At 44.8% G+C, this 16,735-nt stretch overlaps 2 protein-coding genes across 3 annotated transcripts in view; one reads left to right on the top strand and one right to left on the bottom strand.

Annotated features, from left to right (window-relative positions):
* Positions 1-192: 192 nt before the first annotated feature.
* sdf2 (stromal cell-derived factor 2) lies at positions 193-2,285 on the top strand. 2 transcript variants are annotated; one of them, XM_062486363.1, is made up of 3 exons: positions 193-432; positions 564-760; positions 885-2,285. In XM_062486363.1, the coding sequence occupies exons 1-3, from the start codon at positions 258-260 to the stop codon at positions 1,185-1,187; spliced, it is 675 nt and encodes a 224-aa protein (XP_062342347.1). In that variant the 5' UTR covers positions 193-257; the 3' UTR covers positions 1,188-2,285. The 2 variants fall into 2 exon arrangements, with proteins under 2 accessions (XP_062342347.1, XP_062342348.1); XM_062486364.1 differs by having other exon boundaries at positions 296-432; positions 568-760.
* Positions 2,286-4,075: 1,790 nt separating this feature from the next.
* caln2 (calneuron 2) overlaps positions 4,076-16,735 on the bottom strand; it is a 14,229-nt gene continuing 1,569 nt past the window's right edge. The window contains 6 exon segments of the mRNA XM_062486168.1: positions 4,076-6,467; positions 6,470-6,562; positions 7,389-7,539; positions 12,176-12,288; positions 12,713-12,856; positions 15,148-15,272. Coding sequence (XP_062342152.1) covers positions 6,436-6,467; positions 6,470-6,562; positions 7,389-7,539; positions 12,176-12,288; positions 12,713-12,856; positions 15,148-15,272 — 658 coding nt within the window. The 3' untranslated portion in view covers positions 4,076-6,435.

The raw sequence follows: 16,735 nt of genomic DNA, 5'->3' as shown, positions 1-16,735 counted from the left end.
TGTTTCACTTACACCTAAAGAGTTATTTTAGAGATTAAATAATTATTATAACACACTGGAATCTCATGGAATGAACACAGCCACGGCGAAGTGTATTAAATTGTGATAAGCGCTCAGTTTAATCTAAAATGATAACTCCACACAGCTCGTGGCGCTGTCGCCATTCTTGATCTGATTTTATACTGTAGCCACATCAGTGACGTAGCCTAAACTCATTACATTTGCGGTGAGCAGTGTAGCAGCAGCGTTCAGCTGTAATGGATAACTGTACTGGTCCCTCACATTTTATTTTTATCTCTATACTGTTGTATTGTGTATGTGGGCTTTCATTTGGTACTGAACTTAGTTTTGTGACGTGCGGTTCAGTCGTGAAACTATTGAATGTAAAGCATAATGTGAGACTTCACTCGCATGACGTGCGCTACGGTTCTGGTGAGTCAGTCCTGATTTTAGCTCGGATCCCGTTTGATGTGTTTGGACTATTATTATTATTATGTGTGTGTGTGTGTGTGTGTATGTTAGTATCCTTTGTGTGTGTGCTCTAACTAACCTCTTTGTGTCAGGTAGTGGACAGCAGTCGGTGACAGGAGTCACCACCGTAGAGGATAGTAATAGTTACTGGAGCTTGCGTGGCACTATTGGCGCCATGTGCCACCGTGGGACCCCTGTCAAGTGTGGCCAGACCATCCGCCTGACACATGTCAACACAGGGAGGAACCTTCACAGCCACTACTTTACCTCCCCACTTTCCTCCAATCAGGTCGGCTTTATGCTTCAGTAGCATAAATAGATGAACACAGCTGACAGCACATACTTCACAAACTCAACAACGTGCACTCTCTCATTCACACCCCCTCTCTCATTATTATTTTCTCTCCTTCAAGGAGGTGAGTGCGTTTGGTGAGGACGGGGAGGGGGACAACCTTGACGAGTGGACGGTCCAATGCGGGGGCTCCGTGTGGCAGCGTGAAGAGGCCGTCCGCTTCCTCCACACCGCTACCGAGGCTCTGCTGTCAGTGACAGGGGAGCAGTATGGGCGACCCATCCACGGACAGAGGGAGGTACACGCCATGGCAGGCTCCAGCCAGCACAGCCTGTGGAAGGCCATGGAAGGAATCTACATGAAGCCTAGCGAGAGCCCGCTAGGTAGCAGAGACTACAGCCATCCTCAACACACAGAGTTCTGAACCTGACCCCCTCCCCCACCCCCCCCTCCGCTACCCAGTTAATGCTGCCTCTTGTCTTCCGGTATTCTTTCTTTCTCTTTCTCTCAACTGCTTAAATCCATCTTTTCTCTGTCCTGCTTTTGTTTTGGCTCTGTTTCCTTTCCTTCTCCATCATCCTCCCTTTTTCTTTTTTGAGGACACATTTGCGCACAAGTGCCAAAGTGTATCGAGGTATGGTTATAATTTGTCTCGAGACCCATACCTGGGTACACACAGGATTGATACACTAAAGACTGAATCATAACCCAACCTCAGGGCGACAGATCGCCCTGTACCCCCCTCTGACTGACGAAGAAACAGGAAATGACCCGATCTGGCCATTCAAGCCTATAAACACAGTACATATGATGTCACGGGTGCTATATTACCATGTCTTATGTTCTGATATTTGTACAGTGTTTGTTACAGTACATATGACTGAGTTATAGTGTCTTAGAAGGGAAGAGTAGAATGGAATGTATTGAACTTATCTCCATATGAATGTTCATATCACCACAACAGACATATTGTAGAGATAGTTTATATATTGGACTGTGACAGTATGTGTGATTTTGTGATTGTGACTCTTATTAGTTTTGGGAAATGAGTACCAACTCTGTTCCCATGTAATCCTGACAAATAGACTAGTAGCAAAACAGCATTGTTACACTGGTGCCTTTATTATATTGTAAGGACATGCGGTTTGCATTATAAACAAGCAATGGTTTTAATAATTGAGGGGCACTTGATCATAGAAACTGATCAACTGTAATAATTACATTCAGATTCAGTATTACACACACAGGACATTCTGTACATTGAATAAGCTGAGACAAAAAGCCTGCCTGTTTTCTGTGTACATCGCAGTATTATCTGTCACACTGCCACAGCTGTCAGGCAGCTAACATGGACACCTCATTACCGCAGACAGACTTATGTCATGGCAATCTCTTCCTCTGCGGCTGTAGGTGTCTCTTGCCCCAGGTGGGAGGGCAGTGTTTTAAGTTTTGGAACAATGCTGTTTTCACTTTGTATAAAATGTAACTGATACCTCAGAATAAATATGTTTTGCGCATCCTAGCATTTTCTGTCCTTGTGCCCTGATAAAAAAATGATATTTTTACTACTGGCATATGTCATTCATATGAGGCAATTATCAAGCTTGTCTTCTGTCTAGAGCCCGACCGATAAAGGATTTTTAAGGCCGATACTGATACAAATATTTGGTGATTTAAAAATACGATATTCCGATATCGGCTGATATAAAAAAATATTTTAAAAATCCAGAAACGCGTAACAAAACAAACTGATTTGCCTAACAGTAGTTATTTGTAGTTTACATTTAGTCACTTTTAGCAGAAGTTCTTATCCAGAGCGACTAAGTACAGGGACATTCCCCAAGGCAAGTAGGGTTAAGTGCCTTCCCAAGGACACAATGTCATTTGACATGGCCGGGAATCAAACCAGCAACCTTCTGATTAATAGCCCGATTCCCTAACTGCTCAGCCATCTGACTCCTGTTATTAGTTCCTCACTAAAATAATATGTTAATGCAGTTTCTGATAAATAAAATGTATAAAAATACAAACTTAAGATATGAAACTTAAAGTCCTTTGAACAAAAACACAATGAAAAAAATAAATAATAATAATAATAATAAAAAAAATATATATATATATAAATATATATATATATTTATCGGACATTATAAATGCCGATACCCATAGTTTGGAACATGCCCAATATCGGCCGATAATATCAGCCCGCCGATATATCGGTTGGGCTCTACTTCTGTCACTGTTAATCAGTATATATAGCATATGGCCGGCATAGTTATATATTTTTTTTATCCTTTCTTATGTTGTCACATTCCCTTTGCACCGTCCATATGTTTGAGGAATAAACCATTTTGAATAATGTAACCAAGTGTGACAGATGTTAAGACAGAATGACAGATGTTAATACCGAGTGGCCTCACCGCTCCAGTGGAGTCCTCTACTCACAGATTGGCATAACAGGTGCAGTGCCCCACCCATATGCACCTGGCTTAACAGGGTCACAGGTCCCAGAAGCCACCAGGACTCCACATTCGTGGATTTAAATGAAGCACTGAAAATATGTCAACGTGTGTCATTCACCTTAAGGGCCAGTCCAGTCACATCGGCCATGTCTGTGGTGTTCAGAGTCCTGGCTGAGGAGGGAGGAGACATGAAGACAATGTGCATTGCACAAAAGTAGACACTGGTACTTCAATGTCTAAGCTCCTCTCCATGACCTCACCTACCGAGGTGAGGATTCGCTTGTGCACCTTGACGGGGAGAGAGACTGACAGGCTTGAATAATTCATTAACCTCGGGGGCTGTCCTGGAAGTAGAAGGCTGACTCAGTGGGGATAATCTTGTCATACTGTAATATATAACATAAGATGATGGTTCAATACATAATAAATGTTCCCAGCTTTAGTTACAGTACATTTACGGTACTCATTTATTTAAGTAAAACAAAGATTATAATAATTATCAAACAACAGTTAGTCTGTGGTTATTTCGTAGGCCTATAACCTTAATGCTTACTTTGAGACAATTATCTATAAATACGTCTACTTCTTAAGCTACCTCTTAAAACAGGACTGGTGGCAATGCATGACATGTCTGAACCTGTTCAGATGGCTTGGTTGGTTCAATAAAGCTTTTGTATGGTGCTGTTGTTGACTATAGCTCACAGCTGTCAGACGTCTAATAATATTCCCACAGCCAGGCAATATTCTAACAGGCTGGTGTGAGCATGATCTTAACACTACAACAATAGACAGCCAGATACACACAAATACGTAATGACTTAAAGTTTATATCAAAACAAGTTTTATTGCATAAACACAGGTTTGATTATTTTTCATACCGATTAGATTACATGTCATTATTTGCATTATTTAACATCCATTTAAATAAACAATATTGCTGTTTGCATTCCTTCTCTCTGTCTAAGCAGCATGCCAAGGTTATATATATCTGTGTTTAGATTTCTCTTTATACAATCATGTAATAAACATGTTTCAACATGTTTATGTCAGTTAAGGGGAGATTTACTTTGTTCTTGCAGGGAAATTGTATAATGGTGTAAACTTGGAGATATAAATATTTTGAAACCTCTCTTTACATCCCCAAGGTTTAAAAAATATGACACAAATATTAAGACTATCTAGATTACATACTTTGAATATATGCTGGTGTCATAGGACCCGGCTAATAGACAAAAGTGCAATCAAATATAAATATATTGTAAACGTATAGAGAATTTTTAAAACAACTGGGTGCTTTGACATAAAACGACAGAATACTAGAGTATGTGTACATTCACTACTTCAGCTTATAGAATATGAGGCAGTGAATACATCGATATCTACTGTGACAGGAACACAACCTTACAACTTATGTGGATATCCACCTTTTACAGTGAATCCTACAGTCATCAGTGTGGACGTACACGACACTGAGATGATGTGACCTTGTATTTGCATATTTATGGAACATATTCCTTTCTGTAGTCTGATTTGATTAATAGCTGGTATATACTGGCATGAGTAGTTATTTCAGTATAAATCTGAAAGTCAAATGTGACAGCCTGTCATACATACATACATTTAAAATCAAGGCCGTGCCACTGGGAAAGGTTGAATTGATTTCCCCCGTCTTTCACAGTCTTGAAACGCAGTAGTAGAATATGCATACTGACTGTGTGACTGTTGTAACATTTGATTTGGCCTCCATCTGTCTGTGGTGTTGGTTCACCCCGCCCACTGATCTGAGTCATCTGGATAGATGCTTGTAAGAGACAAGAAGGTCTGTGAGGTTGCTTACATCCAGCCATGTCTATGAGCTTTAGTAAGATGAGTGAATATCAAGTAACTGAACTGGTAAAAGAACATTATGACTTCTTACTGAAATATCAATTTATGTCAAAGATTATACTGGGTGGAGTTCTCACTTGAGCCACTAGATGGCCTAGTCCAACAAAATAAATCTATGTTGCCCAACATTCACAAATATCCCTGACATAGCTACCCTCACCCCAACTATGTAAATATGCAACATTGTAAATGTGTTTTTGGTAAGATGAATATATGATCACACTATTGTTCACACTATTGTTGTAAGTGGCAGTGTCAACTCTGTAAATAGATAGACCTACTTTTGTGAGTAGTTCTACCTTTGAACTGAACAGAAATGTTAGAAGAAGAAAGATCTGTACGTAAAGGATACAAGCCTGTGTCTCAACACAGCATTTCTAACTGAGACCCTACCTTACCCAGTCCCTTACATGTCCAAAACAACAACACACCTCAACTATAGCCAGATATGTTTGGTGTGTCTTCCACTCAATTTCAACTGCTTCTATACTTTGCCTGAGCTCACATAGCACACACATGCAGACAACACTGCCCTACTGACGACATGAGACAAGAGTAACCGTATATAGCACACACTGTGCATACAGAGTGTCTGTGTAAACGTGTTTGGACATTATCACAGACTGTAGTAGCACAAATATTACATATAGACATGTACAAAGAGAGTGAAATGTGTCTATACTGGAGCACCAATGCTCTAAGTAACATGTTGGCTGGAAATTTTATTTTTTATTTTATTTTAAGGGGGGTGGGGGGTTGGAGGTGGGGCTATGAATTGGCCCGTGGTGTGTCAAACAAGGGATGAGGCCATTTTAAATACTGTACATGACAGAACAACAAATATAGAGATTTAAGTACCAAAGACGCCCTACAGTGCCCTCACTCAGTTAGTAGCAACAGTCCTTAAGTTTCAACTTAAAGGTTCAGAGTTCAGGGCATGTTCAAAACGAAGGTGTCGATTAGAAAAATGGGTTGGTGGCCGTGGTATTGAATTCAGTACTCGAGGGAATCTTTTCATCCCTACATGATTATGAAAAAAAATATACAGATCCATCAGATCCAGTTTATTAAAATAACCAGTGTCTTTGTTTTTTGACAGTTACTAAAATAACGGATTCTCTGCATGTTTGCTTTCCTTACATCCATTGCATTGTCTGTTACTAATAGGAATTCAAACAAATAATCGTAAAAAAGTGATCGTAGATCACAGGTGTGTTTGGGAGGCTGGTATGCTCCTGTTGTCTGCTGAGACAGCATGTGAGATCATAGCTGCCCCCCCCCCCCCCCCCCCCCCCCCACAGTCCAGGCTCACAGTGTGGTTAGTTACTCCATGCCGTTCCGCAGCATCTGATTGCTGCGATGAGCATGACACTGATGATGAAAGCCATGGCAAAGGCGCAGATCAGACTCTTCCTCACGCACGTCTGTCGGTTCTTCTTCTTAGGATGGACTGGAGAGGAAAGAGAAGAGGAGGACAGAAAACTAAAGGATGAGAATTGTACTTCCCCCCTGAGACTTCACCACAGACAACAAAGAAATGGGGGCTAGTAGGGGTTAGGAGGGCCCCGCAGTGGTTTCCCCCAGACACCAGATAAATGAGGGGAGGGAAGATGGAGGAGGGGGGAGGAGAGGGGAAGGACGAGAGAGGAAGGAGAAGGGATGAGGGAGAAGGGATGAGGGAGGATAGAGGATGGAATTTGGAGGAGTCTAGTTGCCATGGCTTTGGCAGTTGGAGCAACAACACTGAAACCTTCCCTCTCAGCCTCCCTTGTCTAAGTTGGTTACAATCACAAAGCAACATCAGCAAGCTATGTCATGTCACTGTGATTGGGTCTGACAGACCAAGGATCCAAGGGACAGGTGAGAGCAGGCAGGAGTGAAGGATTAAGGAGGAGAGGAACAGATGTAAGAGAGGAGGGGTTAAGGTGCAGGTCAGAGGGGAGAGAGCGGGTGGTCAGGCGTGCAGCTGTTCTATTGTATTAACGTCCTAAACATCACTGTTGTCTTTTACACTCCTCCTTCCCCTCTACGTTTCCAGTCATTGCTTATCTCCTTTAGGAGCCGTAATTCATTACTTTCAATCTCATCACTGAAATATAAATCGGTGCGGTAAGTGGCACACTGATTATTTTCAATTTTTTCATTGACCATTTACCTCACTCTGCCCATCTCTCTGTCCGTCTATCCTATTTCCCTGACTCACCCCCCTCCTCCCCCTTCCCCCAGATTTCCATCCCGACCTCCTTTATCTTCGTTTCTATCTCCCCACCACTCACCTCCTTCGTACTCAGGGCAGTTCTGGTTTTCGTTGAGGCTCTCTTCCTCTGTGATGATGATGTTCTCAATGTCCTTCATTGTCAGGTGGTCTCTGAAGGCGTGGAACAGAACTTGCTTCAGCTCATCTAGAGACAGCTGCTGCATGTCAAACTGCAAGGGCATGATCATAAACACACACCTCAGTTCCAGCATCTCGCAGAACTGTGTTTACAGAAGTGTGCAGACAGATTATCAAAAAGAAGGTATTGAAATCATTAGTTTCCTTGCAGATACAGATTCGATTTTTTTTTTTGGGGGGGGGGGGGATTCTGTATGTGTGCGTGTGAGTGAAGAATTGATTTATGAGGCCTTGAGGAGAATGGGTCTTATCCGATCAATAGAGTGTGAGTCTCTGGCATTTTCATCGGTTTCACTTTTGGGAGCTTTGGATTTTATTCCAGTCCTGCCCATCCTAAAACCCATGTCCTTCCAGGACACTGTCCTCTTTTCTGCCTGAAATGGACTGACTGTTTATCCTTAAACACGGTGTGACCACTCCCTTTGACCCCCAAAGGGGGGAGGTAGGGGGAGTGAAAGAGCAAAACGGTTGAGTGGAATCGATACTTCAAAAGAAGGAAGAAATGTGACGGCAGAAAGAGAAAGTGGCAGACGGTCTAAAGGAGAGGAGGAGGGAGAAAGGGAGGGGAAGACAGAGATGGAGGAAAGAGACACAAGGTTGTGTCGGTGAAAGAGAAAGGTTGATTTGATTGAACTGAGAGGCTAGCAATCCACGTATGCACAGCTGGTGATAGCATCGGTCTCTCAAATGATTAAGCCAAAAACCAACACGGACTGGAGCTATTGTGTCAAGAATCGTTGAAAGGGTATTAACGGTTTTGGAACTGAGGCGACATGGGGGGATCTGGGCACTTTGCAGGTGTGGGAAAGGAAAGTGGGCTTCTGTACGTGTCACTCACAACCCTCACTGTGGCTACTGGAGATACAGTGACAGGGAGTATGTTCCCACAGGAGGGAAGTGGCAATGGAAAGATTTTTTTTTTTTTTCCTGACCTTCAGACAAATTCGCTTACTTCTCTTTGTGTGTCACTCTCACAAAAACACGCACGCACACACACACACACACACACACACACACACACACACACGTACGGAGAGCCACCTCTGCTGGCTCTCTCTCCCTCTAGAAGGCCAAGGTAAGATCAGATCAGTTGATGGATGATGTGGTGGTGGGAGACTTCGAGGCTGTTCTATTGTAGGCAGTGTTGGCCCATTGAGTGTGAGCTGTGATAGGGTTTGGGAACATTAAAGTGACACCAATAAAAAGTAGGAATGACATTCTAATCAGCCTTATCCAATATCCTTCCTGATATCCCATTATCCACATGGACCAGCAATCAATACAATGTTCCCACCACATTCAATATTGTATCTCCAATGCCTACTCTTCCCACAATGTTGTATGAGGTTGATCTACCTAACACATGCTCACACACACACACACACACACACACATGCACGCATATGCACGCACAAACTTTTAAGAGCTTTAAAGCCTGTCTCATTATAACTGATTGAAAGGTAGTGCGTGATGTGTGCATTGAAAGGCGGGAAAGCTCTATTGATTCCAATCTTACTGAGCTTGTCACCTTTCCAGGTGATTTACACCTCAATTACCAAAACAACATACACACACAGACACACGGACACACACACCACAAGATTAATACAAGAAGAAAAGACATCACACTTAGTGGGAGAATGAGTACACACACACACACACACACACACACACACATACACACACACACACACACACATAGAACCAGGAGGAAGGTTACATTTACATTTAATCATTTAGCAGACGCTTTTATCCAAAGCAACTAACAAAAGAGAGCTTGACAAAAAGGGCATAGGTCAATGATCATAAACAACGAGAGCCCCAAAAACATTGCGGGTAACCAAAACACGAAGCATACTTTCTTAAAAGCAAATAAGTGCCAATGGGTAGAACCAGAAGAGCATGTAGTTAAACAAATTTCAATGAAAGAACATGATCCTCGAAAGTGCTAGAGTGTACCTGGAGGAAAGCAAGCAACATAAGGCAAGCCAAAGCAGATGAACCTCTTGTGGATGCCTCTGTGATATCAAAGACCCAGATCAGATCATGGTGTGCAAACAGTCCCCAGGTCAAGGATAACCAGTGCTCAGGTGAAGGTGGGAGCGATGAGTGTGGAGAGAGCCTATGTCCACAGACTCAGACAGCAACATAACGACTGCATTCATCCCCGGAAGAATGGTCTGCCGCATGCCTGAGATTGTGTGCGGTTTCTCCGGACGGCCTGTGTGAGTGACAGCTAAGGGCAGCGAGACTGAGCGGTTGTCTGTTCATTGTTTCCAGGGCTCTGTTCTCTGATGTCTGAGTAGGGGGAATAAAGCTACAATGCCTTCGCCTCTGTCTGAGGATAAACAACATGACATGGAAGGACAATGAGACTGTCTGCGATGCTTTTGTCTGTCTGGCCTGGAGAGTACTATGCCCAACCACATCCCAGTATCCTCTAGGATACACCTGGAAATGTAAATATGGGGTTGGGATCTCGCACACACACACACACCGCATGAGGGAGTGATAGACAGGGCATGTGGAGATTACATCTGTCAGAGACTGTTGCCTTTGGTTGACCGTGTACTGTGTGTGTGTGCGTATGTTTGCATGTGTGTGTGTGTGTGACGACGGCAGTGGCACATTAAAGGCGTCCAGACACATCAATCAGACACACATAGGCGCTTGACTCAATGTCCTTCCAAACATCTCCTCTCTGTCCTCTTAGGAGTCAGGACGGTATCTCATTGCTGACTGCTGTGTTAACACTTCAAAACGTTTACAGAATGCTTACAGAACACATCTTCTGCAGCAATGGTTGTATGCAATGTCAGTTTGAGTTGAAAATGTATGCAGGTTGTACTTCTAAGTTTTTTTATTTGAAAGACCAAAGTTAAATGAGCTGATTATGTAGTTATGATGCTAAAAGCACTAACGCATTCAATCACACACACAAGCATGCACACACATACACACACACACACACACACACACACACACACACACACACACACACACACACACACATGGACACACACACACAGACACACACAGATGCTGGAGCCCTTTTGCTGGAAAGGGAAGAGGGTTTCTTCCCCTCCCCCTTCATATTTACTAACTCTCAGCAGAAATCTGGCAACCTTGGGTAATATCTGTCAGTCTGGGAATTAAAAAGCAGATACTGCAGAACGACCCTGGGGTTCCATTGAATCTGTCAAGGCATCATCTGTCAAGGCATCCAAGGAACATGGAGCTTGGGCCGAGGACCGCAGTCAAAACTTTCCTAGATGGAACAAGGTACAATCACACAATCTCACAAACACAGAAACACACACACACACACACAGACACGTCTTCATGTCTCCATAACTCCTACTGATGCCAATCAGTGAGCTGCTCAGCTGGTCTCATAATGTTATCGCAGTTCAGTGCCTATATGAGTCATTACCCCCCACCACAGCAAGGTATAATTCTCTTCCTCCCTCTCTATTTACCTCTCGCCTTCCCTTTCCCTCTCTCTCTCTCTCTCTCTCTCTCTCTCTCTCTCTCTCTCTCTCTCTCTCTCTCTCTCTCTCTCTCTCTCTCTCTCTCTCTTTCTCTCTCTCGCTTTCTCAGTTTTGCTCTCTCCCTCTGTCTCTCTATTTCTCCTTCTCCTTTTGCTCTTGGTGTGTTTATGAGTCATTATGTCTGTTAAGGTGAACGTCTAAATCTTCACCTAGACACAGACTGTCTGCGACCTTGATGAATCATAAAATCGTATTCCCTTTCTTTCTCCCTCTTCAACTACTTCTGTTTTCTTGTTGTCTCTGTCTTTCTCTTCTCTCTCACTCTCTCGCTGTCTTCCATTTCCTCTCTTCCAAACAGTCTAACCTTCATTCCAGTGATTCACAATCTTCTACCATTGTTAGTTTATTAAAAAATAAATGAACGCTGACTAGCTCTGACAGGAGAACTACCACTGGAACAACAATCTGTCCTGACAGGATTTCCAGAGTCCACTGATTTAGGACTTTGTTGGATTTGGGACTTTTAGGACTGATTTGTCCTAGTTTTGTTTCGAGGTACTGCCAACTACATTACTCCAACAAATAGTAAAAAATGGACTTCATCCATCAACACAAGCTAGGCTAGTGCACACCAGCCATATGGAAGTGAACAGAGGCTTACTCCAAAGCACTCGTTCAACCCCAAACAGATGCACTTCCCTGGAATATATTTATTCTGTGAAGGAGAGGTCTTTTGAAGCTGTTACAAATGTCCCAAGAGCAGGCATGCGCAGACACGCACACACACACACGCAGACCCACACACACACTCAATCCTCAGCATGACACTCTATTAAAGCCCTGGGCCCCCCCCCCAAAATATGTTTCTGGATGTAGGCTGTAGGTAGGGGGTCTGTGAGTGCTTGTGTGTGTGTTTGTTTGTTTGTGTGGGTGAGTGTACATGTGTGTGTGTGTGTTTGTGCCAATATGTGAAGAAAACAGGCTTTGAGTGAGCTTCTCAACGTGACCTGAATGCCGAATACACTCAGAAGACATCCTGAGGAGAGCAGGAAGAGGGGGTAGCAGAAAAGGGAAGATGAAGAAGGAGATAAATGGAGATGTACGAAGAGGAAACAGAGAGGAGAGACAACAACCAAAGAAGAAGAAGTGCATAGGAGGTCAGCGTCCTGGCTCTCACCTGCCAGAAGATGTTGTCGATGGTGTTGCCCAGAAATCCCTCTCTGGTCTCAGAGGACAGTAATTTGGGTCCTAGTATCGTCATGAACTCCTCAAAGTCCACCTGGCCATCCCCTATAGGCACACAGACAAAAAGATAAGGGGGGCTCACATGGATAAAAAGATTGACAGACCGACATACTGGTGCGCCGACAAACAGGTTTGTGTTTCCTGTGTGGTTGTGAACATTTTACAACAGTATTTCGGTTCTGTGCAATGGCTGTTCTACGCACATTATCAGTACTGATCATCTCATACAGAGATGCTTGTTTGTGTATGTAAGTGTGCATATGTGTGAGTGAGAGACCGGGTCCTTGCAAAAACAAATGAGCCCCATGTAAATAGCTTATGTGTTTGCTAAGAATGGAGAATGACTACATAAACAAAGACAAAGGAGGCAATCTTTCCTTTCAGTGTGTGTGATTGTGTATACGCGCGTGTGTGTCTGTGCGTGTCTGTGTGTGTGAGTATGCTTGTGTGTGTGTGGAGTTTGCCTCACCGTCCATGTCCAGTCTTTGCATGATGATGGCCAGTTCCACCTCGCTGGGCATGTACCCCAGAGAGCGCATGGCCATGCCCAGCTCCTGCTTAGAGATGAAGCCATTACCATCGCGGTCCAACACCCGGAACGCCTCCCTGATCTCTGCAGACACACACACACACACCCACACCCACACCCACACACACACACACACACACACACACACACACACACACACACACACACACACACACACACACACACACACCCACACGCACACACACACACCCACAGTACCAGTATACATTACATAAGCGTGTGCTGTGTTGAGAGCACACACATTCAGACACACAGACTGTGTGTGACTCCCGTACATATCTTTCTTTGTGTCTCTCCTAATTACCGTATGCAGGAAGAACAAACGAACAAGCCAGCAATCCAACCATTCAAAACTTCACGAGAGAGACGTGATCCAACCATAAGCTCCCTCTCTCTGACAGGAAGTCTCTCAGTCTTTTCCTGCACCGACCCCTTTATGTTCAATTCCCAGGAAGGAGACAATGCTCTATTTTACTTCCTTTCTGTTCTCTCATTCCCTCGCTATCTACATCTCTATCTCTCTGTAATCAGTCCCTGAAGTCACTTCCTGTATTTAACAAAGCCCAGGAGGCCTGTCAGAACCCTTGCAGATAGAAGGCTTAGATTCCACACCTACAGCCTTCCTGACATATCTCCAGTAGATAAAAGACTTCCCGTTCCCCTGTAATTATTAGCCGAGGAACCCTGAATGCCTGCTCAACTGAAACCTCAGAAGGCAGGCCCAGCCTTCCCTACAAAGTACCCTGGCCATTCCTCTAATTAGCTGTCAATCATGCAAAGCAGGGCGGGCACTTCGCTACGTTAGCAGGAGAACGCCAGTGAGGCTCCCATTTCCCGTAGCCTTCACCCAGACACTTTCATCTAACAGTGGGAATGAGCTTCTTTTAGTCATCAGCTTCCCTCCGACGTCTCTGAGTGTCACACTTAATCCTGTTACTCACGCACTGTGCACTCAAACTCCTCGCCATCGACAACGTTTTTCTCTTCTCCCTGCCTCTGTGTTCAATCGTTTCCCATGCAGCAGTTCCAGTGTCGGACCTCTATTGATTGTCTGCCGTGGGACCGGCTGTCATTTCTATCATGCAGCTGGTTGGGCGTATGTGACACTGACACCACGGACCAGGCTCATGCAGCTGATAGCGAAGGTGGGCACATCTAGGTAACTAAGACAGCCCTTTGACGGAACAGAACAAAGTAACGATTCATATTCAATTACACCAAGTTGCTCCTGATTCTCGAATGCATCCCTCTCTATGCCCCCTCTCCACGTTACTCGAGCGCTCTCTCGATCCCCCTCTTTCTCTCGCTCCCTTCGGTCTCCCCTGCTTTATCAATTAGTTTCCCGGGTTCAAATGTGGTGGGAGACAACCCAGCTCAGTACAATTTGGAGTGTTTAACATTCTGTGAGTGACACGCAACTCCCCCCCCCTCTACGACTATGTAATCAGCCTGTCTGCGCTCTGTCAGCGCCTGATGATGGGGAGCTCAGTCACAACATCCATCTGAGCCTGTAAAAGTCCCCCTCCAGCAGATAACAAGACCAAAGCGTCTCCGGCTCCCTCGGCAAACAGAGCAGGAATCAGAGGAGAGAGACTGAGTGAGCGACGAGCACGCCTTTCTCTCCCGGAACAAAGTGAGATTTATTTGTATGCTGCACCACAGTGGAAAAGCCTGTGAAAGATTTGCCCCCCAGCCGTATTACTGTATTGTGTGATGCGTACGTGTGTGTGTGTTTGTGTGTATTTGTGTTGCCAATACTGCGATGTAAACTTCAATCTTACCCAGAGGAGTATGTTCTCATCCTTCACCAGGAAATGTGTCATGATTGATGCCGACACACACCACAGTTTTACCCCAAAGCCTGCAGACTCCCTCCATGGGAGGGATTATCAGGAGCGCTTATTCATTGACATCCAATAGGATTGCTTTATTCTTTATTTCAAAGAGTCTCATTGGCCTGGAACTGTTATTGACAGCTCAAGATAAGCCATTCGATCATCTGGGGTTGGACCAGCTATAATTACTTCCTGCCTACTTTACCCTTCTCTTTGCCCTTGACTATCCCAATGAGTTTCTGGGGCCTACCAGCTTGCAGGGTACAAGCAAGTTTGCTTTTGGCAGCTAAAGTCAATCAAAGTCAGACGTATCGAGCCAGCGATGCTATGCGATGCAAGTTTTGTGGTTTCTTTATCGAACTGATCAATGAGTGTCCATTGGGGACGTGGAATTAAGAGATTTGGAGGACAAAGGACTTCATAACAGCTCCTGACTGCCAAATTCAATAGTGTGCTAACAGACACTGCACACACACACACACAGCAAACAAATCTCCATGCAGGCACACGCACACCCACCTCCGAGCTCTTCTGTGGAGATGCTGGTGAGCTGGAAAGCCTCGCTGGTCTCGGATAAGGAGCGACTCAGATAGTTCCCTGTGTAGAGCAGCCCTGCCCGTACATGGTGAAACGGCATTTTCCCCCTAAACGCACACAGCACACACCATTGAATTACACACACTGGGGATATCAAAATTTGTGTCTGCGTGTGCGGGTGTGTGTTTGGGTTTGTGTGTGCGTACGTGTAGTGAATCCACGGCTGGGTCCTGCAGGACAGTTGGCAGTGTCAAGATCAGCAATAAACCGATTTGTAACACCCCTCTTTTCTCCCTGCCAATCCTTTTCTCTCCTATCCTCTGTTTCTTTCTCTCTCTCTGTACCACTCGGTCTTGGTCCATTAATTATTCTCTCCTGTTCCCCTGTTCCCTCGGCTGTTCCCTCGGCTGTTTCCCTGGCCGCCCTACTCTGTCAGGCACCCGGCCCACTGAGAAAAAGCATGACTAAAGTCTTGTATCTTCTGCTCAGACCCTCTCACCTTCCTGTCAATGCCTCTAACTTCCTGTCCCCCCAGTCTATTCCCGGGGTGACTGATGGGCTCACTCAGCGACCTCACGCCCTGACAGAACATCAATACTCACTTCAGACGCTTGTGGAAACAGAGAGAGAGAGAGAGAAGAGAGAGAGAGAGAGAGAGAGAGAGAGAGAGAGAGAGAGAGAGAGAGAGAGAGAGAGAGAGAGAGAGAGAGAGAGAGAGAGAGAGAGAGAGAGAGAGAGAGAGAGAGAGAGAGAGAGAGAGAGAGACAGGTGGTACTTGTGACAGGGCTCTGGTGTTCTCTATCCTTCTAGACAGATCCCTTGAGAGATCCAAGGTCCTGGGCAGATAGATCCCTTGAGTTCCCTGTGCTCCTCGGCAGACAGAGAAGATAAACCAACAAAAGTACAGATGTCTCGGTACCTCTGGGAAAGAACGAGAAGAGAGGAAGGTCAGAGACTACCCTGTGCCTCAGTTCCTACACCACCCTCTCCTGTGACGAACAGGGAATGCACAGGATTAGGAGGAATGTAGAAATGTAGGAATGGTACAAGCTCAGATCAGATCTATGTGTGGATGCTCTGACCAGCTACACAGTGGAAAGTATGCCCGTGATGGTGTCACTCTAAGCAGAGAACGTGTGTTTGTGTCTCTGTGTGCATACTGTAAGTGCGTGTGTGTGGGGGTGTTCTGGGGTGCATATGTGCATGTGTGTAAGCATTCTGGTATGTTTGTGTGTGTACATGTGTGTGTGGGTCCTTGGGTTTGTGTTGAGGTGTGTGTGTGTCCTGGACACACTCTGAAGGGTGGTTTTCAGCCCATCTGCTCATGGTTCTAATCCTGTCCCACCTGCACAGGTGCACAATTACAGCACTCAGGTCACCACGGCAACATCTATTTGCCCTAGATGCTACACTGGCGAGCCACACGCACTGAACCACAACTCCTATAATGCAACGCTCAATCCATCAATGACCATCATCAATCATCCATCAATTTAAAGCTCCCAATGAATCTACCCAACAACTCTCTCAACTTGCTCCCACACACAGCACACACACAGACATCAAGTCC

The sequence above is a fragment of the Osmerus eperlanus genome, chromosome 19, assembly GCF_963692335.1.
Source record: "Osmerus eperlanus chromosome 19, fOsmEpe2.1, whole genome shotgun sequence".
Taxonomy (NCBI): Eukaryota; Metazoa; Chordata; class Actinopteri; order Osmeriformes; family Osmeridae; genus Osmerus; species Osmerus eperlanus.
Note: the sequence above shows the minus strand (reverse complement) of the source record. Positions and strands in the feature narration are given on the sequence as shown.